This window comes from Syngnathoides biaculeatus, chromosome 9 (genome assembly GCF_019802595.1).
Source record: "Syngnathoides biaculeatus isolate LvHL_M chromosome 9, ASM1980259v1, whole genome shotgun sequence".
Classification (NCBI taxonomy): domain Eukaryota; kingdom Metazoa; phylum Chordata; class Actinopteri; order Syngnathiformes; family Syngnathidae; genus Syngnathoides; species Syngnathoides biaculeatus.
Genome location: NC_084648.1, coordinates 24,593,862 through 24,618,793, shown reverse-complemented (window position 1 = coordinate 24,618,793; position 24,932 = coordinate 24,593,862). Strand labels below are relative to the sequence as shown.

The window sequence follows — 24,932 nt, the reverse complement described above, 5'->3', positions numbered from 1 at the left end:
TTGTTAAAATTGATTATCAATATGTTATTGTGTCTAGAGCCCGCAGTGAGCTGTTAATCCTGTGTGGTTACATCGGCAGTCTTCTTGCCATAAGGAGACAATACTCCAGTATTGTACCAGCACTCTATGAATATACCAGGTACACAAAAAATAATCACACTTTCACTAACAAACGTGTATTATTACACATAGAAATTTGCAGAAATGTGGCATTCAAATGATTGGTTTTCAACCTTCTGACATAATTCCTGAAACATACACAGTGTTCAGGTAATTTATCTTTTTTTTTCTAAAATTTTTGCTCGACTTGAGCTGGCCCTTTTCAGTCAAGTGTATTCAAAATATTGCTTTAGGTAACAGTTCTGTTTTATAATGGTACTTTTCTCATGGAAGGAATTCCCAAAAATTCTTTCTTTCACTTGGTTGCCAAGTCAGTCTCAATCGGCTTAAGCAGTTTTTGTCTTTCCATGCAGATTTTCGTGATAAAGATGCTCACAAAGACAAAACTGTCCATTAAAACTTTGTCTGTTCACCCATTTAACAGAATTAGTATTTTCTTGAAATTTTTCTCAAGTTACTGCATGAGAGGACGGCACGGTGGCACAGCTGTAGAGTGTGGCCTCACAGTTCTGAGGACAGGTTCAAATCCTGTGTGGAGTTTGCCTGTTCTCCCTGCGCCTATGTAGGTTTTCCCCGGGCCCTCCGGTTTCCTCCACATCCCCAAAACGTGCATTAATTGGAGACTCTAAATTGCCCCGGGGTGTGATTGTGAGTGTTGTCTGTCTCGATGTGCCCTGCAATTGGCTGGCAACCAGTTCAGCGTGTACCCTGCCTCCTGTCCTATGACGCCTGGGAGTGGCTCCAGCACTTCCGCGATCCTTGTGAGGATCACCGGCTCAGAAAATGGATGGATGGGTATAGCATTAGAAACTGCTGACACTCGAAATTACCTGTATCAAAAATGACTGCCGACTAACAACGATTTCTGTGCATGAGTCGAAAAATCCAAGTGAAGTCAGAAAGGCAGGAACACTGTTCAAAACAACAGGTTTCGAAAACACCCAAGTAACAACAAATAACAACAGTCATGGGACTTCTACAAGTCATATTGTAAAACTATTTGTTTTCCCTGACAAACCTCTATGATATGTTTGTATTTGAAATGTAGACATTATACAGTGAAGAAAATAAATATTTGAACACCCTGCTATATTGCAAGTTCTCCCACTTAGAAATCATGGAGGGCTCAGAAAGTTTCATCGTAGGTGCATGTCCACTGTGAGAGAGATAATCTAAAAAGAAATATCCAGAAATTGTCAAGGTCCTGCCGGTCCAGCCCTGGATGTGTTCCCGCACAGCCTCACTGATTAGGAGGCGCACACCTGCGCCTCATGTTGGCTGATTGACTCCGGTAGAAATAGGACCCAGAGGATTACTGAGCTTTGCCAGATCGCTGCGGCTCATGCCCCGTTCCTGCACTCCCATATCTCCGATCGTAAACCCGTGTGTACTGACCTCGCCTGTTCTCCGACCGACCCCGTAAGCCTGACTCCTTTGACACTCCTGCCTTGTTTGATCGATCTCCCGTGTACTTACTCCTGCCTGCCGGCGGACCTGCTCTCTACGCCCGACGTCATGACTACCGTTGCTGCGCCTGACTGTCTGCCTGATCCCCGGTCTTGGAACAATAAACGTTTTTCCCGAATTATCTCTGCGTCTCCTGAGTCCTGCATTTGGGTCCTCCCTCCGTCCCGATGGGTCGTGACACAAATCACAATGTATGATTTTATAACGATTTATTTGTGTGATACAGCTGCAAATAAGGATTTGAACACCTGAAAAAAACAATGTTAATATTTGGTACAGCAGTCTTTGTTTGCAATTACAGAGGTCAAACATTTCCTGTAGTTGTTCACCAGGTTTGCACACACTGCAGGAGGGATTTCGGCCCACTCCTCCACCAAATATTTCCTATTGGGTTTAGGTCTGGAGACTGGCTAGGCCATACCAGATCCTTAATATGCTTCACTCCTTGGTTTTCCTGGCTGTGTGCTTTGGGTCATTGCCCTGTTAAAAGACCCAGCCACAACCCATCTTCAATGCGCTGACTGAGGGAAAGAAGTTGTTCCCCAAGATTTCGCAATACATGACAGCAGTCATCTCCTGAATACAGTGCAGTTGTCCTGTCCCATGTACATGATGCTACCACCACCATGCTTCACAGTGGGGATGGTGTTTGTGGGATGGAACTCATCATTCGTGTTCCTCCAAACACGGTTAGTCGAGTTATGACCAAAAAGTTGGTTTTATCTGACCACAAAACCTTTTCCCATAACTCCTCTGTATCATCTAAATGGTCTTTGGAAAACTCAAGACAGGCCTTGACATGTGCTGGTTTAAGCAGGGGAATCTTCCGTGGCATCCATGATTTGAAACCATGATGTCTTAATGTATTACCAACACTCACCTTGGAAATAGTGGTCCCAGCTCTTTTCAGGTCATTGACCAAGTCCTGTCGTCCTGAGCCGATTCCTCACCTTTCTAAGGATCATTGAGACCCCACGAGGTGATATCTTGCATGGAGCTCCACTCCGATTGAGACCGTTGACCGTTATGTTTATCTGCTTCCATTTTCTAATGATTGCTCCAACAGTGGACCTTTCTTTACCAAGCTGCTCGGCAATTTCTCCATATATTGCAAGTTCTCCCACTTAGAAATCATGGAGAGGTCTGAAATTTTCATCGTAGGTGCATGTCCACTGTGAGAGAGATCATCTAAAAAGAAAAATCCAGAAATTACAATGTATGATTTTTTAACAATTTATTTATATGATACAACTGCAAATAAGTATTCGAACAACCTGTCTATCAGCTAGAATTCTGACCCTCAAAGACCTGTTAGTCCACCTTGAATAGTCCACCTCCACTCCATGTATTATCCTAAATCAGATGGAGCTGTGTGAGGTCGTTAGCTGCACAAAGATACATGTCCAACCCATACAATCACTAAGACTCAAACTTGTAACATGGCCAAGACCAAAGAGCTGTCCAAAGACACCAGAGACAATATTGTCCAACTCGACACGGCAGGAAAGAGCTACGGAGAAATTGCCAAGCAGCTTGGTGAAAAAAGGTCCACTGTTGGAGCAATCATTAGAAAATGGAAGAAGATAAACATAACGGTCAATGGTCTCAATCGGAGTGGAGCTCCATGCAAGATATCACCTCGTGGGGTCTCAATGATCCTTAGAAAGGCGAGAAATCAGCTCTGGACTACACGACAGGACTTGGTCAATGACCTGAAAAGAGCTGGGACCACCATTTCCAAGGTGACTGTTGGTAATACACTAAGACGTCATGGTTTGAAATAAATTCATGGCACGGAAGGTTCCCCTGCTTAAACCAGCACATGTTAAAGCCCGTCTTAAGTTTGCCAATTACCGTTTGGATGATAGAGAGGAGACATGGGAGAAAGTTTTATGGTCAGCTGAGACCAAAATGGAACTTTTTGGTCATAATTCCACTAACCGTGTTTGGAGGAAGACGAATGATGAGTTCCATCCCAAGAACACCATCCCTACTGTAAAGCATGGGGGTGGTAGCATCATGCTTTGGGGGTGTTTTTCTGCACATGGCAAAGGATGACTGAACTGTATTAAGGAAAGGATGATCGTGGCCATGTATTGTGAGATTTTGGGGAACAACATCTTTCCCTCAGTCAGAGCATTGAAGTTGGGTCGTGCCTGGTTCTTTCAACATGACATTGACCCGAAGCACACAGACATGAAAACCAAGGAGTGGCTCCGTAAGAAGCATATCAAGGTTCTGGCGTGGCCTTGCCAGTTTCCAGACCTAAACCCAATAGAAAATCTCTGGAGGGAGCTAAAACTGCGTGTTTCCCAGCGACAGCCCAGAAACCTGTCTGATCTAGAGAAGATCTGTGACGAGGAGTGGGCCAAAATCCCTCCTGCAGTGTGTGCAAACCTGGTGAACAACTACAGGAAACATTTGACCTCTGTAATCTGTAACCAGATACTGACATTGATTTTCTCAGGTGTTCAAATACTTATTGTCAGCTGTATCACATAAATAAATCGTTAAAAAAAATCATACATTGTTATTTATGGATTTTTATTTTTAGATGATCTCTCTCACAGTGGACATGCACCTACGATGAAAATTTCAGACCTCTCCATGATTTCTAACTGGGAGAACTTGCAATATAGCAGGGTGTTCAAATACTTATATTCTTTACTGTGTACTTAAGGTGAAAGTCGGATGACTTTGCTATTGCTTTGTTTTTCCAAATTTAGGTCTGGGTCCCTGACTACACCCAGATGGCCGAGTTGGCAGTTTTAAGGTGTATAGATTATAGCTCTGTGGTGACCTGTAATCATTTTTCATAGGGGTCCAAAAACAATGACCTCAGTTTTCTTTTTGTTTAGCTGCAGACTGTTGTGACACACTCAATCATTAAGGTCCTCAATGCATTTACCAAGAGCCCTTACGGGGCTTCGGTCTCCTAGTGACATTGTAATATATATCTGTGTGTCATCTGCATAGCTATGGTAATTTATTTTGTTGTTCTTTATAATCTGTGATAGTCGGAGCATGAAGATGTTATACAGAATGGAACCTTGGTGGACTCCACGTGTCATTCTTGTCTGTTCATTAGTGAAGTTACCTATTGTCACAAAGTACTTCTTATTCTCCATGCATGTTTTGAACCAGTTCAGCGCAGTTCCAGAAAGACCTCCCTTGTTCTCCAGTCATTTGAGTAATGTATTGTGGTCAACTGTATCAAAAAGAGCACTGAGAGCCAGTAAAACCGAGACTGACATTTACTACCCTTTTTCTTTTCCCTTGTTTATCAATCAACACGAAGGAAGTGATGACGCTATGTATACTCCTCAGATCAATCCCATAGGATCAACTCTCTTGAACATGTAATGACAATTGTCCCATCGGAGATTAGTAACGTTTACCACTAATAATATTAATAATACAGTATAGATCAAAAGAATGCATTGATAAACACCAACATGTGTGGGTGTGGTGTCATCACATTTCCCTGTCTGTCACATAGTCAGTTGTTGAAGCGGAGAGAAGTGAGCGTTCCCCTGAAGATTGAGCAGATGTCAATGGAACTGGATGCCTGGCGGGGTTGTACTCTGAGTAGCAGCAAGTAGGTTAACACACACTCACGTCATCCATCACAGATCAAAGAGTTATAATCGCAACTAGCCAATGTGAGTACAGATGCAGGAGGCAGCCAATCAGTGGCAAATTATAATAAATGACACAAACAGCAGGCACAACTCTTAACATGAAGACATTTGGCTTTAGTAGATTTTCTTGTTTGGTTCTTTGTTGATATTTAAGAGTACAACCTGTTGGTCACAGCCTGGGTTTACTCTGAGGGTCAAGGATGTCCCATCATCACCCCCTTCCCATCCTCATCTCCTTTGGTTAGCTGTTGTATTGGCACTTGGTATAATATGTTGAGCCAGATCCTGAGAATACAAATGTAAATAAACACTGTTTAGTATCCAATAAATCTGTGCCAGCTTTCTGTTTAAACGGTTAAATTCCCCCATTACTTAAGTGCATCAAACAGACAACGGCAGCAGGTTACAGGAACTTGATTAAGATAGAGTAGTGAAAGATTCGCCCGGGTTTTCACAGCCACTATGAAGTATAAACCCCGCTACAGTTGTACTTTTCTTAAAAGCGTAATTTTTGGCTATTAAGTAAAATAAAAACCACACTCCTTTAAGACTGCTCTCTCACATTTTGTCTGTTGGCACTTAGAATAACCTAGGTATTGTTTAATAGTCTTTATACGAGGGCCCATTTATTTGTCTAAAAGCTGAAATAACCTTGAAAAAAAATCATAATTGTTGGAATAATTGTTTGTGTGGTTCAGATGGTTAAGCATTGGCCTCACAGTTCTGAGGTCCCGGGTTCAATCCTAGACCCGCCTGTGTGGAGTTTGAAAGTTTTCTGCCGTGCCTGTGTGGGTTTCCTCTGGGCACTCCGGTTTCCTCCCACATCCCCAAAACATGCAACATTAATAGGACACTCTAAATTGGCCCTAGGTGTGATTGTGAGTGCAGCTGTTTGTCTCCATGTGCCCTGCGATTGGCTGGCAACTAGTTCAGGGTGTACCCCGCCTCCTGCCCATTGACAGCTGGGATAGGCTCCAGCACTCCCCACCTCCCTCGTGAGGATAAGCGGCAAAGAAAATGGATGGATGTTTGTGTTGAAAATATGTTGTTAAATCTGCTAACATTGAAAGCAATGCACTCATGATTCTTTAGAAAAGGAGATGAGATATTTTAGATGCTCTGAGATTAAAATGTAATTAGTTGATTCAGCAGGGGCAAAGGAATAATGAAAATTAAAAAGTTATTAAATTATACAAAGGAATAAAGAAAAAAATTAAAATAAAATAATGGAAGTACAGGAATGGGCTGGATGAGAAAGTTGAATACTCACTTGTTTTAATTCAAAGTTCACAATTGTTTCCTTGAAATGTAAAACACAGATGATCAAAAAGTATATAATAATATACTTGGTTACTGTTGGAGGACGCTTTTTTCCTCCGCATGTCCGTTTAATTTCGGGTAGTTGGTAATGTTGGTTATCCAAATAAAAGCTGGAGATGATGAACAGTTTCTTTGAAGAATTTACTTCCAGAATATTCCGGGCACTTATGAGTTACAGACAATGGCTGTAGAGAGCAGATCACAAGTGCGAAGGTACAGAGAAAGCACACATCCTTCATCTTGTCAGAAGGGTAGACTATGGGTGGTATCAAACCTGTGGCGTGAGATTGGGGCTTTCAACTTAGACAAAGGGTTTTTGTCTCAACCGGATCTAGCTGGGAATGGATTAATTACAAAGTTAAGGTTAGCCTATGTGCAGAGATGCGATCAAGGACACATCTGGCTACAGAACAAAGCCCCACTGAGGACATGAGGAAATTATGGAGTTATGACTAAATATGGGCATAAGACATACTTCATTACATTCAAAGTGGGTACCAGATTGATTAAAATATGTAAACAATATTTCAACTTTACACATTTGAGACTAAGATTATTTTTTAATAATTATTATAGTTTTATTAATTTATTTATTTATAAAAAAAATTATAATTATATAATTACTAAGTATTTACTTAAAGGTCAAGTCTCATCCCTATAAACATTCTAAAATAGATATTGTAATGAAAAATACATACATCATTATTCAGTTCAATGTAGAACCACGCAGGTAGATTATATTTTGTGCAGACGATGTAATCTGAAGGAGGTTACTGACTGTAAAGTAGTGGTAGGGGAGAGTGTAGCTCGACAGCATAGGATGGTAGTATGTAGGATGATTCTGGTGGTGGGTAGGAAGATTAAGAAGACAAAGGTAGAGCAGAGAACCATGTGGTGGAAGCTGAGAAAGGAAGAATGTTGTGCGGCCTTCCGGAAAGAGGTGAGACAGGCTCTCGATGGACAACCGAAGCTCCCGGAAGACTGGACGACGACAGCCAAGGTGATCAGAGAGACAGGCAGGAGAGTACTTGGTGTGTCATCTGGTAGGAAAGGGGAGAAGGAGACTTGGTGGTGGAACCCCAAAATACAGGGAGTCATACAAGGAAAGAGATTAGCGAAGAAGAAGTGGGATACTGAGAGGACTGAGGAGAGGCGAAAGGAGTACATCGAGATGCGACGTAGGGCAAAGGTAGAGGTGGCAAAGGCTAAACAAGAGGCATATGAAGACATGTACACCAGGTTGGACACGAAAGAAGGAGAAAAGGATCTCTACAGGTTGGCCAGACAGAGGGATAGAGATGGGAAGGATGTGCAGCAGGTCAGGGTGATTAAGGATAGAGATGGAAATGTGTTGACTGGTGCCGGTAGTGTACTAAATAGATGGAAAGAATACTTTGAGAAGTTGATGAATGAAGAAAATGAGAGAGAAGGAAGAGTTGAAGAGGCAAGAGTGAAGGACCAGGAAGTGGAAATGATTACTAAGGGGGAAGTCAGAAAGGCACTACAAAGGATGAAAAATGGAAAGGCAGTTGGTCCTGATGACATACCGGTAGAGGTATGGAAGCAATTTGGAGAGATGGCTGTGGAGTTTTTGACCAACTTATTCAACAGAATACTAGCGGGCGAAAAGATGCCTGAAGAATGGAGGAAAAGTGTTCTAGTTCCCATCTTTAAGAACAAAGGGGATGTTCAGAGCTGTGGGAACTATAGAGGAATAAAGTTGATGAGCCACACAATGAAGTTATGGGAAAGAGTAGTGGAGGCTAGACTCAGGACAGAAGTAAGTATCTGCGAGCAACAGTATGGTTTCATGCCTAGAAAGAGTACCACAGATGCATTATTTGCCTTGAGGATGCTCGTGGAAAAGTACAGAGAAGGTCAGAAGGAGCTACATTGTGTCTTTGTGGATCTAGAGAAGGCCTATGACAGAGTACCAAGAGAGGAACTGTGGTACTGCATGCGTAAGTCTGGTGTGGCAGAGAAGTATGTTAAAATAGTACAGGACATGTATGATGGCAGCAGAACAATGGTGAGGTGTGCCTTAGGTGTGACAGAGGAATTTAAGGTGGAGGTGGGACTGCATCAGGGATCAGCTCTGAGCCCCTTCCTGTTTGCAGTGGTAATGGATAGGCTGACAGATGAGGTTAGACTGGAATCCCCTTGGACCATGATGTTCGCAGATGATATTGTCATATGCAGTGAAAGCAGGGAGCACGCAGAGGAACAATTGGAAAGATGGAGACATGCACTGGAAAGGAGAGGAATGAAGATTAGCCGAAGTAAAACAGAATATATGTGCGTGAATGAGAAAAGTGGAGGGGGAAGAGTGAGGCTACAGGGAGAAGAGATAGCGAGGGTGGACGACTTCAAATACTTGGGGTCAACAATACAGAGCAATGGAGAGTGTGGTCAGGAAGTGAAGAAACGGGTCCAAGCAGGTTGGAACAGCTGGCGAAAGGTGTCTGGTGTGTTATGTGACAGAAGAGTGTCTGCTAGGATGAAGGGCAAAGTTTACAAAACAGTGGTGAGGCCAGCCATGATGTACGGATTAGAAACGGTGGCACTGAAGAAACAACAGGAAGCTGAACTGGAGGTGGCAGAAATGAAGATGTTGAGGTTCTCGCTCGGAGTGACCAGGTTGGATAGGATTAGAAATGAGCTCATTCGAGGGACGGCCAAAGCTGGATGTTTTGGAGACAAGATTCGAGAGAGCAGACTTCGATGGTTTGGACATGTTCAGAGGCGAGAGAGTGAGTATATTGGTAGAAGGATGCTGAGGATGGCGCTCCCAGGCAAAAGAGCGAGAGGAAGACCAAAGAGAAGGTTTATGGATGTGGTGAGGGAAGACATGAGGGCAGTTGGGGTTAGAGAGGAAGATGCAGGAGATAGGCTAAGATGGCAAAAGATGACACGCTGTGGCGACCCCTAACGGGACAAGCCGAAAGGAAAAGAAGAAGATTATTCAGTTCAATGTCTAAACGAAAAAATAATTTTGAGCAGAGAGTGCGTCATCCATGCGCAAAGTTGCGGAAGTGTTATTCGACGACATCCATGTGGTCGCCAAATTGGTTGCATCTCCTGTCCGTGACGTCACCCCGGACATTCGCCATTGAAAGACGTGGTGGACCCTACAATGGGAGACGAACACGCCCCTTCTGACACGAAAGCTCTTTTCAAAGAAAACATCACACAACAGAGTGAAGTTACCGGAGCAATACTACCATATTGTTTCGAGTCATATAGATGATATGCGATCACGGCCAAACCGCCTCTCCGTCCGATCCACTTCTGGGGTGGAGATGAGCCATCGCGGCCTGGGCCACGATGAGAGTCTTCGGCCAACAAGGCCGGCGGCAAGCTGCGACGAGCCACCCCGGGCGACAAGGCTCATTTTCGGCCTCCGTATTTTATGACTTTAAACATTTGTAGGGTGCAACACAATTTTATTACACAGTGGTATCAGTGTACATAATTTAAGTGTGCATATGTCAATGAATTGTGCATACATTTGTTTCTGTTTTAATAGATTGATGCCATAGTCATTGCTTTCATAGATGACAACAGTATGATAGCAGTGGCAAGATGCTTCTGTTTGGAAAACAAAAGTGGAAATAAAGGTCCAAAGGAAATGAAAAAAAAATCACTTCTTGAAAAGCTAAAGAAACCCTAACGAAAGTGATTATGAGTAGAGTACAATTGCAAAGTGGAAAAGAACCTACATAAAAACAACAAATGGGCTGAAAAGCTGACCAGAAAAGTTGAGTTGGGGTAGATTCATGAACGCAAAGGGCAGGGGAACAAGGAGGCTTGATGTGTGCAAAGAGTCCAAAAAAGCTGACATATTACAGCATGTTAAGGACATTTTCTTTTTCCAAATGGAAAAAGTAGACTTGGAAGATGTGAAGCACTCAGTTGTGACATATTGGACTATCAAGCGGAGCCATATTTGATAATGATATCACAATTGGAGACTTCTACAAAGTACTAAGAATGGGAGTGTTAAGAGTTTACCGTTGCACTAATTGACAGATAGACTGTTGCGAAATGCCCTGATGCAAATATTGATGTATAGCTGAGAGACAAGGAAGAAGATGATCTTCACACCATTGTCATCCAGTCGGCTGATTTGGAGGAGTTAGATGCAGGTATAACTTCTGACACATCGGAAGTGTTGATTGGGCCTTTCCTTGGAGAACACATAGCAAGTCAGCTGGATGACCCTTCCAGCAATTTGAAGTAGATGAGCTAGCCATCCCATCAGTCACTCTTACCCAATTAATCACAGCAACATTCAACACTCCAGACAAAAATGATCAAGCAAGTGACTCTACAGCTCCATATGATCTTGAATGTGTCATCACCATAAAACTTCAGAGTCACATTATGGGGGATTTTATTTGCCAGTTTAAGGATGCAACACTGTTTAAACACCAATTAGTACAGTTACATTGATGAAAAAGGAGCTCATGCAGATGGCGTTTTGAGGGATGTCTATGTTTCATTTTAGACAGTTTATGAACCGAACAGCTGAGCGGGAGGTCCTTAGAGGTCCTTCACTGCCTCCTAGATTGCAGGAAGAAGAGTGGAAATACACTGGCCAAATTTTGCTGAAAGGATATGAAGACCATGGACACTTTCCTTGTCGCCTTACTCCTGTTGTCATGGTGGCACTTATTTTTGGTGAGAATAAAGTGTCCTATGATATGCTCTTTAGAAATCTCCTCCTGTATCAATGTCATTATGTTAGCACCACTCTAAAACAAGCATTTGTGAACCCACAAGCTCTCTTACAAATATATCAGGATAAAAAGCCAACAACAAGAAAGCAGAGAATCCAAGCTTGCGTTTTCTGCAACAGTACATCAGAGGACTGAATGATCCAGGACTTAGAAAATTGTTAAAGTTTGTCACAGGGTCAGATATTATCTCTGTTGACAAGGTTGAAATCCTGTTCACACCTGTAGATGGACAAGCAAGATGTGCAGTAGCTCATACCTGTGGGGATGTTCTGGAACATGGACATACACTTACCCAGAATTGCACGCTGAAATGGATCGCATTCTTGTTGCGGAAAACTCCTTTCAATTCAGCATAGTTTAGGTCAGTAATAAATGACTGTTTCAAGGACCAAGCCACAGTGAGAAATACTGTCTTTACAAAATGTTTGCTAATACACAAACCTGTTCATCTGCAGTGTTCCCTTTAAAGTTGTCACTCGTTGAGTACCAGAAAGCAATAAGTATGAGGTGATAATTTTGTCATGTTAAAATTAAAACTCACCAATAGTCTTGTGATACACTGTTTTGTGGAGGTGCAATTTGTGCCTGCTGTTCTGCATGCTGTGAGCACAATACAAATGTAATTGGAAATTAATACACAGTTTCAAATGGGTAAATGAATATTCATTTTTATTTGTAATCATGATGCGTGAGGCTTGAAGACCTATCTCGGTTTTTTAAAAATGAGAAATGTTGCAAAACAATTAAAGAAACTTAATCTAAAAAAGTTTAAATTTTCTAATCTGTAGTCATTTGTTAAATAATTTGGCATTTTCATTTTAGCAGTTCAATGAATATTTTCAGTAAGAGGTTATAACATCCTGATAAAAGAAAACTTTCCAATCAATCCACTTCGGAGACATCAGCGTGAAAAAAATGCTTGTTGTATCATCCATACTCTTTACATCGTATTCTCAGTAGGGGCACAGGTGTGTTGATGCCTATCGAAGATGGCTTCAGGTGAGAGGCGGAGTACATCCTGAACTAATTGCCAGCCAATCACAACCTGTGGTATCAATGAAAAATAAATAATTGCAGATCGGGTGCTTAGTCTTGAAAGATTCAACTCTTGTAAACATGATTTCACCAACACGCCACAACATTTTTAAATACCTTGACATGTTGTACAGTAATCCCTCTTTACTTCGCGGATTCAGTACATCTCAGCCCATTAAAAAAAAAAAAAAACAGGTCGTCTCACAGTACGTACTATAGAGCTTCTGCATGTGATGTCACCATTTTCACGGCGCTATACTGCCGGTCAAAAGACCTGCTCGACAGAGGGGGAAAAAATTGAACTGGAGCAGATTATTCACAACGTCCAAGTCTTGTTGTGCTGTTGGTTGTTACAACAGACAAAACAGATATTCAATGGGGTCGTTCTATAGAATACCAGCTGAAAATTCCAGAAAAGATCAATGGATTTCGGCAACTAAACATGATGGATGATGCCCAACCAAATACACACGACTGTGTAGCGATCACTTCATTTTAGGTAGGAATTATTCTTCTCAATCTTAAATTACCAAGAAGTATTTGTAATGCCAAGTTGGTTCATTTGAGAACAATGCGTTTAAAAAAAAAAAAAAGACTGAGTTGTCTCCTACATACATGGAAGCGTGTTGCGGCCACACTTCAAACTTCGGTAAACCTCTCCACAATAGATGTTTTTTTTTTTTTAAATATGCATTATTCACAAATGAGTCCAATGCGTATTTAAAAAAAAAAAAAAAAAAAAAACGTTGGTCACACAGAAGTTTACATTGGTTACTGTGTGGCCGCAACACGCTTCCGTGTACGGGGGCTGAACCCTATCCCAGCGGTTTATTTTCTTTTTTTAAATACGCATTGGACTCCTTTGAGAACAATGCATACCTTGAAAAAAATAGTGTCACGGAGAGGCTTATCAAAGTTTAATGTGTGGCTGCAACATGCTTCCGTGTATGGGGGAGTGAAGCCTATCGCAGCGGTTTATTTTCTTTTTTCAAATACGCATTGGACTCATTTGAAAACAATCCATATTTACAAAAAAACATCTGTCATGGAGAGGTTTACCTGAGTTTAACATGTAACCGCAACACTCTTCCGTGTATGGAGGAGCTGACTCGCTGTCTTTTTTTCTTCCAATTATAGATAATGAATGTGAGTTTGTGTAAAACAAGGGGTCATTTATTTAAATATTGGTATTTGTATTGAAAAAAATCCGAGTGGCTATATGGGATTTATTCTTGATTGAGAATAGATCCAGCAACGAAGTATTTGTATGCGCCCAGACTTTTCTACGCTTTCAAACTCCTCCGTGTAAATTTCGACGACTTACTCACCAGTTACATGTGTAGATCCAGTTGTCCAAGACAAGCGGAAGCGAGTTAACAGTCCAATTTCTCATCGGTGAAAACATCGACTTCTGGATTAAATATGAGTCCTCTATGCCATTTTTCCACGTACTACCTTTGTTTATTATCACCTTCTAAATGTTTTACGGTATGGTACAAAAGTGGGCGTCGTGCTATAAGATGTATTTTTGTGTCGTCTCCAACCTACCTAGCATTGAGCAATACTTTGGTTGACCAGCAGTATGGCCAGTCATGTGACTTCGGGGACGTAGGTGCATGAGCTCTTTATCACTTTAATAAGCCCCCCAAAAAATGACATAACATGGCTGTTGACTCTGTGTGCATGTCCTCTCTACTTCAAAATGCATCCAAAGTGCTTGTGCTTTATCTTAAAGCTGCTGCTGAAACGCCCAAGATGAACAGAAAGATGCAAAATTAGAGGATTACTTGAAAATGAAAGTGATTTAGTTTTATGGACAGCGGATTGCAAAAAAAAAACAAAAAAAACAGCCTGGTCACAATGAGGAGGAAGAGAAGGGGAGGGAGCTGATGGATTGGCAAAAAAGTGAAACATTTGGATATGATCAAAGACCACAGAAGATACGTTTTGTGGTGCCATGATTGTGTGAATGAATCAGTGGTGTGTCACATAAAGATTGATGTGATAAACATCAACCTGAAGCTCCAATGAAGCATTCAACCCCTCGAGGACGAGACAAAGGTTGGTTTTAAAACTTTTAAAAGCTTGCGACAATATGGTACGAGCTCTCGAGTTTAGGAATTATGTTGACGACGTTATGTCCTTCTACAGCATGTTGGATGAAATGGATTAATTGTACATAAAGTTATCTCATAATTTCTCTCCTGTTTTGCTTTGAATGTTCTTTTCCAATGCTTAATATGGTTCTATGGGTTGTTTTCACGTGACATCACCTGTTGTGCGGCCTCGGGCAAATAGCTGACGGCAGCCATTTGATTTCCCTGAGCTCGTTATTCGTACATTGAGTAGAAGAACTTTTAGTAAGATGCCCATTTCCGGTGCCGTGGGTTGCTCAAACATACCTGGGGTGAACAAAGATGTTAGTTATTACAAAACGCCTAAAATTATCACTAATCAAGGTAATGAAGCGCAAATTCTCAGTGAAAAGAGACAAAGGTGATGGAAAAAGGCAATCTTTCATAAAGACATCACGATGGAGAAGCAGTGGGATCGGACACTTGTCTGCTCAAGACACTTCGTAAATGGTTAGTTCAGTCTCATTTTTTATAGTTAGATTTTTGTAGCTAACGAGAATTGGGGTCTTAATGGTATTTCTTAAGCTATTTGCCCGAGGCACCACAATGGGTGATGTCACGTGAAAACAACCCATATTTAGGGAGTTTGTGGCTAAGTTTAGCAGTGTTAAACTCTCCTAGAATAATGAGTGGCGAATCTGGGTGGTTTTTTTCAATCTCGTTTATCTGCTCAGTAAGCGTTAACATCACGGCCGTCATGCTAGCTTGATTGGCTTGAGGCTGAATATAAACAGACTACGATAAAAGTTGTGAACTCGTGGTGAATAAAACGACTTACAGTTCAAAAACAGTGACTCTAAAAAGGGGCTGCAGTGTGTGCTGAGGTGTGTGCTAACCTCTTTCAAGTGACTAACAAAAAAGGATCTTAACTGTAATGTTGGCATTCTGAAAAGAATATCAATTTAGCTTGTCATCTTGGTGACACAATCAGCACGATGGAGGTTGAACCCGGGGAGCATGATAGCAGCGTTGGGCACTTGTCCACAAAGCTAAGTCTCTGTGAAGCACAGAGCCGCAGAATGTCCAAAGTCTTTCCGGGTTTTAACCAGAAGCTTAAGTTCATCCATTTTATTGGCTAGGGAGCATAGGTTGGCAAGATGGATCGTCGGAAGCGTTAGACGATGTCCCCGATTTCAAAGGCGGACTTGTATCCTGGATTGCAACCTTCTTCATCTCGAGGCTTTGAAGAGCGCACCGACTACCAACTCTGGAATAAGCTTCAGCGAATTGGCGAGAGTTGTCAAAAAAAAAAAAGTCAGGAGAAGACTCTCTGATGGTTAGCAAGTCCTCTCTTGTGTACTTGAGTCCCGAGACGCCCTTGAAACACCAAAACACAAACAGTAACAGGAAGAGCATTCCGCAGGTTTCCACACTGGTAGGCGTTAGGTAGGAAAGTTAAATGGCGACGCGCAGTGGCGTATGCATAATTAAGCGAAAAGTGTGATGTCAGTGAAAACAACCCATTGACTTGCGTTGGCTTTGTTTGCTTAGGGTTGTTTATCGACTCACGGTTACTTTATTTATCACGTCTTTGTGTTTGTTGCATTCCACACAACCTCAAGGAAATAAAAAAAGAGGATTTGTGGCAATTTGGCCTAAACTGGCTGGAGATGATGAAAGAGACATCCAGCATTCTCCTCGCAAGCAAAAGCTCCTCCTGTCAGGAGGGGGCGCTATAGCGGCGAAATGGAAGAGATATAACAGCAATATATCATAATAAAATTCGCCGAAAATATGTATATATATATATTTGGCTTATTTTGTAGTAATAGTAGCTTGAGTAACAGTAGAGAAAAAATATATTTTTTCTGCCAAATTTATTATGATTATTATTAGTAGTAACAGTAGTAGCAGCAGTAGAAGAGCACCTTTCATGACAGCAAACACATAAAAGTGGATCATTGCGTTTAGAATGATTATAATCAGTGTAAACCCCAAAATGCACTTTGATGTGTTTCTGTCATGAAAGGTACACTGCTGCTTCTGAAATTACTTTAAGAACAAAAATCGCTGGATAATAAGCTAGAATCACTCGCAGCCCAAAATACTCAGTCTGACCAAAAAAATTTAAGGGCTTTTTAGGGGCATTCTTAGGGTCTGACACGAAAAATTTAGGGCTGACACAGAAAAAATTTAGGGCCGACACGAAAAATTTAAGGCCATCGTGGGAAATCAAGAGTAAGGAAAAAAGACTCACCCAATGGTGCCATCAACCGTTCTTGGTTCATCAAATGTTCCAGTATCTCAGTAACTGTGACAGTGATCACCTGTCGCCCCTTGTGGTAGTTCTCATTGATATGACCATTGTCAACGTCTTCACATAACAGTATACAGAAAAACAGATTCTAACTACAATTGCAACTATATACACAAATGTCTTTTACTGATGTCTGTCTCAGCACCCCTACTCTAGCTCCTTGAGCCTACCCAGTGCCTCCTCTATTTGTTGCTGCAGAGGTCCTCTTTTCTTCTGCCTCCTCACACAGCCTCTCAGCCTTCTCAATAAGCGTAGATATGTCAGTCTCTACTCTGGCTTTTTTGGCTTTGAGGCAGTAGAGATGAAAAGTGGGCAGCGATGCCAAATGTAGCCAGGTACGAAGTCTTCCTTTCCCCACAGTGGTAGTTTTTAACAATGTCACTGTCTAGGAACATGACCGCAAACACTTTTGAATTATTTTCACAAGATTTGTAACTGTAATGGCGGCAGATCACTTTTAAAGTCCGCACGATCTCTGCCTTAACGAGTCCGTCTTCGTGTATTGAACTACGTTCATAAAGCCTGACTTCTGGCTGGTTGAAGTCGATGGCTGGACAACTGTAGGTGCGCATGCACTGCTAGTACCACTGCCTGAAGTTGATGCTTCACTATCTTGATATTTTAGAAACAGATTCATACCAACGGAAGATGAGAGAGTCTTCGCCAAATCAGCGTGTCTCCTGTTTTTCCGTTGCGACTCCAGCGCTTTGACGCCCATCTTTTCAAGCTGGTAACTCTGCTTGCACAGATGGCAGTAAAACATGTGCCAATCCTTTGGATCTCGACGAACCCAGCTCCCAAACCCAAACTTACTTTCAACCCAAGCTTCTTGAAAAATGCACTTCCCCGTGATACAAGTTGGATCGATGAAAGAACTACGCTACGTCGTAACGAAGACGAAGTAAAATGCCTACTCACGGAAACAAACAATGGAATATCGACAAGATGGCGACAAGTTGTCAACACGGTGACTTCCGTTGACAATTTCCGGCTGTTTTGGACGCCAGAGTGATCGCTATTTTTTTTAAATAAAAGATTAATTTATTTTTTAGGGAGAATTTTGGCGGTAGAGGTCTTCCCTTTGATTTTTTTTTTATTTAAGGCCTTTTTAGGGGCTTGACCGTTTTTTGCGGATTTTAAGAACTTTTAGGAGCCCCTAAATGCACCTTCGAAAATGTAGGGTTTTTTAGGGACTTTTAGGGCCGCGTGCGAACCCTGTAATAATGCACTCTTTGTTGTCTTTCATATCATGACTATATCAGCCCATAACAAATTCTGCTTAATCATTGTACTGTTTCCTTATAACAATCTGAAATGTACTTTTCACCGTTTCCTGAAAGTCCAACACAAATAATTTTTATGTTTTCCTAGATCTCATAGGCCACATACATGTAATCATGCAATCATGTAAATTAATTGGCCATACTTACAACATATGCACAGTGCATGAGTAATGTCTTTGAGGTTAATGGAATATAGACTACAACCACACCACATAATATACACACTGCATGTGGAGCTAGTTTCAATACTGTAGATCTAATTTCATTATCATGCAGTTAATTAGCTCTCACAATGTAAACGCATCTATTTGAACGTTAATATTAATAGCATTAAGTGCCTCTTCCCCTTGTTTCACAGTGTCACCAGGTGTTAAGCATCCGTCGGGGATGCATTTCCCTCGGTGACCGATGGTGTCGCGTATAGTGCACTCGGTGCCAAATAGGCAGAAGCAGCCAAGAGAAGAAGAGGGCGTTGCAGGGACCAATCAAATGGCTTGGGGTCGCGGTTTTCCAGTGCACTCGGTGCCAAATAGGCAGAAGCAGCCAAGAGAAGAAGAGGGCGTTGCAGGGATCAATCAAATGGCTTGGGGGGCGCGGTTTTCCCCTGATTATGTCAGGAAAAGAAAACTCGCGAACGGAAGATATGGCACAGCGGCGCACCGGAAGTGACATAAAACAAGGCGTGGCAGGCATTCGGTGCGCGAGTTTTCTTTTCCTAAAATGATCAGGGGAAAACCGCGCCCCCAATCCATTTGATTAGTCCCTGCAACGCCCTCTTCTTCTCTTGGCTGCTTCTGACTATTTGGCACCGAGTGCACTACACGCGACACCATCGGTCACCGACGGAAATGCATCCCAGAAGGACGCTTAACACCTGACACCGTGAAACAAGGGGAAGAGGTAAAAGTTGTAGGTAGTATTTCGCGCGATTAGGACACAGTCATTATTCACATCAACATCATGCCGCGGTGTTTACATTCCAAGTAGCTAGAAAGTGGGAACACCAATTGTCAACCTTTGGAGGTAAGGACTTTGCGTTTTTTTTTTTTCACTTTTCCCGGGAGGTTCTGGTATCAATTAACCGCAAAAAACGAGGGATTACTGTATTCTTGTTCATCCTTCATTTTCATGTCATACATTTTAAAACACCTGTTTTGCTCCATTCAGATAAATTTGTCTTAAAACAAATAAACCTGTGTTTACATCTTCTCACACTAGTGCGATTACACTTTCAGAAAAAGATTTGTCTTTAAGTGCGTTGCGATTGGGTGGCAACCTGTTCTGGAAGTACACAGCTTGTTGCTTAGAGTCAGCTGGGGATAGGCGGCAGCAACCCTTGGATCCTTGTGAGGGGAACCCAAACAGAAAATGGATGGATGTATGGATGATTTGTGAGACATCATCCATTTTTGAGCTGCTTATCCTCATGAGGGTCACAGAGTGCTGGAGCCTATCTCAGCTGTGTTCGGGCAAAACCGGTTGCTACTCAGTCCCAGGACACTTAAAAAACAAGCAAGCATTCTGGGCAATTTAAAGTCTCAATTCATGCATGCATGTTTTTGAGATGTGGGAGGAAACCGGATTGCCCGGAGAAAACCCACACAGGCACAGGGAGAACATTCAAGCTCCACACAGGGAGAGCTGGGATTTGAACCCCGGTCCTTAGAACTGTGAGGACAGCGCTCTCAACAGTTGCTCCACGGTTCCACTCGTCAGAAATCCAATAATTTGAAATGTCTGAGCCAGAATTCATTTGAGATCACCATGGCATCATCATACCACAACAATAAAGTGGACAGTGTCCAATAAAAATAAAAATGTCACCATTTCATACACTTTAACAAATTCTACTGTAGTTTAAAATCATTCTCAACAAAGTCAGCACAATGATATGGTCCCTCTCTTTTGGCATTTTTGTTTACAGGTCTGCTCTGCCTCATGAGAGAACTGTTGTATGATCTTGTTCTCTAAAGAGATGGAGGGATGGTGTATAACAAAATTGGACATCCACTTGGAGATACTAGATTTCTGCTGTTGCAGATAATGTGGGTATGGATAGGTTTCCAATGACGTCACCACAGTCCCAGGATGCCTTAGACCAATCGGATAAATTAACAATAGAAAAAAGCTTCACGCTTCAGCTATCACCTGTGTTCTCTGACCTCTATGACACACAAGATGGTGTAATTGGAAACCTATCCATTCCACAAAGGAGCAACTTGCTCCAATTCTTTCTGCAAAAGAAAAAATACATTCCCAATGAGAACAACAAATAATAAATGCTTTCTATTTTGAGTCAAGATGATTCATGCACAGATACTGTACTGTCTTTTTGATAAAACGGTTAATTGGTGCTGGTAAAGGGGCTTTATTTCACCCCCCTCCCCCCATAAAACAGGAATTTTCTAAACTATAAACAATTGTTTTTGAAGGTATCCGGTGTAAACAAAAAAAAAATGCCCAAGCAAATATGCATTTATCTAAGATAACACACTGTGGCAACCCCTAATGGGACAAGAAGAAGGAATAGAAGAAGAAACAGTTGTATTTGAAGGGTTAGCATCTAGAAATTGAATATATATATATATATATATTGAAGGAGGCAGGAGTGTAAAGAAAGACAGGAAGACATGAAGGAGAGATTTACTTACGTACATTTAAAAATAGAGCATTGAATTTAAAAGAAAAGAATAATGGTAGAGGAAACAAAACAGCTCAAGAGAAGTACATGTGGGTGCGTAGGAGAGGACAGAGGAAAGATGAACAGAATAGGGAAGTAAAACAAGTGACCCAGAAATGAACCAGTTACAGATGTGAGGTTCCATATCCGTACCCCAGTGTAGGGATCTCTGCATCTCTGCCACTGTGACGTTTTCTGTCCCCAAATCTGTTCAATTTTTGGCAGGTATCCCCATCCTCTTCTCAACTTCAGATATGAAATAACCAGCGATGATTTGGGGGTTTTGCTGTTTGGTGAATATACATGTACCCAAACCATGAACCTTGAAAAGCCATCAATGGGCTCAAGACCAAAAAGCTTGAGTTTATTGTCCGAGTCAACATGTCACATAAAATTAGGCGCAGCATTAATGTACATACTGTACGTCATGTCAAGTGGTTTCTCCGCCTTTGTGCAACACCACGGGGGTCTCACCACGGGAGCTCATTAACTGCAAAATCTCTCCATATCTCCATCCAAACATGAAATGGAACTTAGTCAAACTGTTTAAATCCATTCTGCAGATACACCATTTCGGAGCAATAACTTCAGGTTGCTGGCAGAGCCAATTCGGCAAAGCCGGATGAACGTGTATCTTCTTTTTCAGTCTTTTAACTTTTTGAACATTTGGACTTGTTTTAGTTAAGTATTATAGATGAGCTGAGTAGATACACACATTTGATATGTAAGACTCCGAAAGGTCCAGTGACCAGAATCGTAAGTAATAGAATTTTTGGAGTGCGGGGTCGAATTTATTGCGTTTTAACATTTTTATTTTCTATGTTATAATGCGAAACAAATCTCGTTATAACATAGAAATGAATCACATTATATCCTAGAGCAGGGGTGCACAGACTTTTTTACCACAAGATCTACTTTTCAAGCAGCCAGCCTCTCGTGATCGACCGTGGGGGTGGAGGGTAGAACGACCAATAATGAAATAGAACGACCAAGCCACAAAGATCTACACACTACAAAAATGCAAAACATATTTATTTAAAAGTATATTGATCATTCTTTGTGTAAATGTATGTTTGTGTGCCTTGCATAACTGCATGAGCCAATATTGCACAACACAACATAGTGAACCATAAACATTTTTTGTAACTATCTGAGTTCACGTTGATGATCACGAAACACCATACGAATGAAAATGCACACCTGGGCTGTGTCACTCACATCAGTGGATTCATCCAACTACAGTGAGAAACACTCACAATCTCCGATGTCCTTCCACACATCAGCCATGGCTTCTCAGCACCGTATAACTGTACTCCTTTGCAGCTGCAGAAATTTTATTAAAGATAAATTTTATTAAAGATAAAATTTCTGCCTAATTTTTTAAAGATCAGAACAATGAGTCAGCTATGCCTCTTTTACCGTCTCTTCATCTTGAAAAGATTTCTGATTAACGATGATGTAATGAACCCGGAAAGATGCTTCAGTGGTGGCTTTCGCGGTTGAACTATATTGTGTGAAAAGTGACTGCTGTGCGGACAATTGGGATTTTAGTTCGTTCACTTTACTCATTCTCAGCTTGCTTTTCGGCAGAATGTCATTGTCGTATTTCCCATAAACCGTTTGAAAATGCCGCTCCAAGTTGCACTACACTGCCAGATGAGGCAAACGCACTTCGAAAATGACATCATGAGAAAAAAGTCCACCTCACATTCCGTATGAAAGTGGTTTTGTCTTCTTTACGTCAGCATCCATACTCATGTTTGATAAGATTTCTTAAGCAAGGGCTTAAAATAGGTGGGAACTCGCTGACTAGCGTGTTTTCCTGTACTGTTGTTGTTTGCACATGCGTGCTGAGCTAAAGGTCAGAAAACTACAGGTGATGTCTTTTTTTTCCTCACGGCACGCCGTCACGTGCATCAACTGGTCGATCGCGATCGACCCATTGAGCACCCTGTCCTAGAGCATATCACGTTATAACATGAAACTTTCTGTATTAAAAGGTGAAATAAATTGTTCTCACGTGAAACTTTTCAGTTTTCAGGGTGTATAAAGTGCTGGAGCCTACCCCAGCTGTCAATGGGCAGGAGGCAGGGTACACCCTGAACTGGTTGCCAGCCAATCGCAAGGCACATGGAGACAGACAACAGTCCCATCCACAATCACAACTAGGGACAATCTAGAGTGTCCAATTATTGTTGCATGTTTTTGGGATGTAGGAGGAAACCGGTGTGCCTGGAGAAAACACACACAGGCATGGGGAGAACGTGCAAACTCCACACAAGCAGGGCCGGGATTGACCCCGGGCCCTCAGAACTGTGATGCCAATGCTTTCCAGCTCTGCCATCGTGTTGCCCGATTATCAATTAATTAAGGCTTTTTATGTTACCAGTCTTAACTCCTCATCTCTATCTGGTCCAGGTGAGGGCCCACTTGACAATCTCTTGGTCACATGGTACAGCCTCAGTGACTCTGCAACATTTTTTTAAATTGTACCATACAAATACACCTCAGCAGATATAGAATGACATCTCCCGTTCCAATGGATGCACTTCATGGTGGCCATTAAATACAAAACAAAATGCAATACCTTTAAGTCATTTAAATGTAAAATAATTAAAACACAATAAATGTCTAGCTAAACATTTACTTTGAACTGTTTTGTAAAAATACAGCAAATCAAATCTTTAATTGAAATATATATTGAGCAGCGTGTCTGTCTGTCTTTTTAACAGCCCTCCATCAGAGAGTCAGAAGGAAGTTTTCCGCTGCCTTGAAAAACGAATGCTTAATGTCAACTCTGGTAAGAACAGTCCCTGAACATCCAAAAGTTCACTCAAATCAAAGAGTTGTTTTTACATCACCTTCTCTCCTTTCTCCATTAGTCTCATGTGGTGCTGATTATGTGACAGGGTCCAATCTGCCAAGTCACTCTGATGTTCAGCTTTCCTGTTTTACTGGTCACAGAATACAGGTGTGTCCTGCTTCTTTGGTTTGCATTATTAACCTGTAGACAGTCACAGTACATTGTATTGGGTACAGCTGCATGAGGAAATGTCAATACAAGCCCTCCCAAGTAGGTAAATAAAGACGAAGTACTGTATTAGAAAATGCTCAGTATGATATTGCATAGATCAACACAACTGCAAAAGTAAGTGTATTTTCAAATTACAATCTAAATGTGAACTTTCTCAAAGAGGTGCTTGTCTTCCCAGAATTCATTTAGTTAGTGCGAGTGTACCTAATATTGCGGCAGTCTTACAACTAATGTGCAACTGAGTCTTTTTCAATTTAACTTTCCCCCCCTACATGCAGGGTCCAGTATTTTTTCTTGAAGATGGGAAATCAACAATTTCCCTGAATGATGCTCTCATGTGGGCAAAAGTCAACCCCTTCTCCCCACTAGGGACAGGGATTCGGATAAACCCCTTCTAACACCTGCCTGTGTACACATAGACATACACATAGAACTCATACAGAACAAAAATGTTACGTTTGTCTAGGAAGAGCTATTGGAGCCAATAATGGTGGTAAAGTCCTCTAAACAATGCATTTGCGGACAAGGACAATAATTAAAAGTTCCCATTTTGTACATTTAGTGACTGTGTCAGAGTCATAGTGAGCTACTGATGGTGGGTCATCTACTTATTGTTTGTGTATTGTATGCCTCTGACTTAGTTTACTTCATCATTGTAAAGAAAACAAAAACAGTAGATGAACATCAAAATAAAGCTTGCATTGCATGGCCTGTGTTTCTTTCTTCCAATAATTATCAGAATCAGAATCTGCTTTAATGGCCAAGTATGTAACAATATATAAGGAATTTATCTCTAGCAGTTGGTGCCGCCCTGTTATGACATTCAAGTTGAGTACTGAGAAGAACAAACACACTAATAAGAACAAAGAACAATAAACATTCAATTAATAGGAACTATTCCTTATCCACACTTGTGGGAAGTTGTGCAGTCTTCTAACATTCAGAGCAGTTGGAGTGCATCAACGCCCCACATTATGTTAAGCTTATACAGAGTGCCATTACCCGTTTGCAATTCCTGTTATAGACCAGTGCAATAACAATTATGAAAAGGGAGCAGTTTAAAGTGATGAATCCTGTGATAGTCTAATTTTAATACTAATTTGGACCAGCAGGATATGAGGGTGTGTCCCAACAATGGCACAAGGCAGAAAATATTAGGTTTGATGATCAAGAATTTAGTGACTTAATTGCACGAGGGAAAAATCTTTGAATGCCTACTGG

At 41.5% G+C, this 24,932-nt stretch overlaps 1 protein-coding gene across 6 annotated transcripts in view; it reads left to right on the top strand.

Moving 5' to 3' along the window:
- The window catches only part of wdr17 (WD repeat domain 17), a 128,742-nt gene extending 104,352 nt beyond the window's left edge, over nucleotides 1–24,390 (top strand). For all 6 annotated transcript variants that reach the window (XM_061829772.1, XM_061829770.1, XM_061829773.1 and 3 more), the window contains 5 exons: nucleotides 38–139; nucleotides 5,087–5,185; nucleotides 23,410–23,477; nucleotides 23,560–23,648; nucleotides 23,990–24,390. In XM_061829772.1, coding sequence (XP_061685756.1) covers nucleotides 38–139; nucleotides 5,087–5,185; nucleotides 23,410–23,477; nucleotides 23,560–23,648; nucleotides 23,990–24,109 — 478 coding nt within the window. In that variant the 3' untranslated portion in view covers nucleotides 24,110–24,390. The remainder of the gene's footprint in view (nucleotides 1–37; nucleotides 140–5,086; nucleotides 5,186–23,409; nucleotides 23,478–23,559; nucleotides 23,649–23,989) is intronic.
- The last annotated feature ends 542 nt before the right edge of the window (nucleotides 24,391–24,932 follow it).